The sequence below is a fragment of the Vollenhovia emeryi genome, unplaced genomic scaffold, assembly GCF_000949405.1.
Source record: "Vollenhovia emeryi isolate VEMERY1.0 unplaced genomic scaffold, V.emery_V1.0 DF943427.1, whole genome shotgun sequence".
NCBI classification, from domain to species: domain Eukaryota; kingdom Metazoa; phylum Arthropoda; class Insecta; order Hymenoptera; family Formicidae; genus Vollenhovia; species Vollenhovia emeryi.
Window position 1 is genome coordinate 1 of NW_011962939.1, and position 1,189 is coordinate 1,189.

The 1,189-nt window shown below is 50.8% G+C and overlaps 1 protein-coding gene across 1 annotated transcript; it reads left to right on the forward strand.

Annotated features, from left to right (window-relative positions):
• The first annotated feature begins 192 nt into the window (after nucleotides 1-192).
• On the forward strand, nucleotides 193-963 carry LOC105565774. Its single transcript, XM_012019238.1, has one exon. It carries the CDS (start codon nucleotides 193-195, stop codon nucleotides 961-963), a length of 771 nt encoding a protein of 256 aa, XP_011874628.1.
• The last annotated feature ends 226 nt before the right edge of the window (nucleotides 964-1,189 follow it).

A 1,189-nucleotide genomic window follows, 5' to 3' on the forward strand; every position in this document is an offset into this window, starting at 1 on the left:
AAGCTCTACGACATCCTGGTAAGCTTCGACGTGGTTTCCCTGTTCACCAACGTCCCAGTCCAAGACACTCTGGACATCATCAGGACATCCAAAGAGATTCCATCCACCCTGTTCCCATTAATAGAACACTGCCTCAACTCCACCTATTTCCAGTTCGAAGAAGAATTCTACGAACAAACCACGGGAGCAGCAATGGGATCCCCGATATCACCCATCATCGCAAACGTCTTTATGGAACACTTCGAGAATGAAATCCTAAAGAAGGCCCCACTAAAACCGTCCACATGGTTCCGGTACGTGGACGACACCTTCGTCATCTGGAACCACGGAAGGGAAACTCTACCTCAATTCCTCACTTTCATCAACTCCCAACATCCCAACATCCAATTCACAACGGAGACCGAACAGAATTCCCAAATCCCCTTCCTGGATGTCCTGGTCCGTAGGAACGAAGACGGCACCCTAAGCCACAACGTCTACCGCAAACCAACGCACACGGACCGATTCCTCCACGCAAACTCCCACCATCACCCCGCCCAAAAGAATTCGGTAATCAGCTCTCTAGTCCACAGAGCACTCTCCATTTCGGAACCAGCCGCCCTGAACGGAGAGCTAAACCACCTTCACCGAACCCTGACCAGGAACGGATACAGCAGCAGAAACATCAACCGTACCATCAATAAGCTGACCAACAAGGAATCCGGCCAGAATAACACCACGACACCAGAGACAGAGAAAGAGAAGATTAAGGCAGTAGTACTCCCATACGTCAGAGGCACCACGGACCGCATCAGCAGAATCGTGAGCAAACACAACATCAAAGCAATTTTCAAACCTTGCAACAAGCTCTCACAAATGCTCTCCAATCCCAAGGACCGGAGACCCCCTTTGACAGCCCCAGGGGTTTACAAGATCCCATGCTCCTGCGGCAGTGTACATAGGAGAAACCGGGAAGAAGATTAGTACACGAATCAAAGAACACCAGCGATGTACCAAATACGGCCACTTCTCACAATCAGCTCTAGCCGAACACAAGATCGAGACCGGACACGCCATCCAGTTCGACAAAGCCACCATGCGGGCCCCGTCCCAAAGCTATTTCGCACGGAAACACCGCGAAGGCATAGAAATCTTGAAACACCCTGACAATCTGAATCGCGACAAAGGCTATCAGGTGAGCCCGATATGG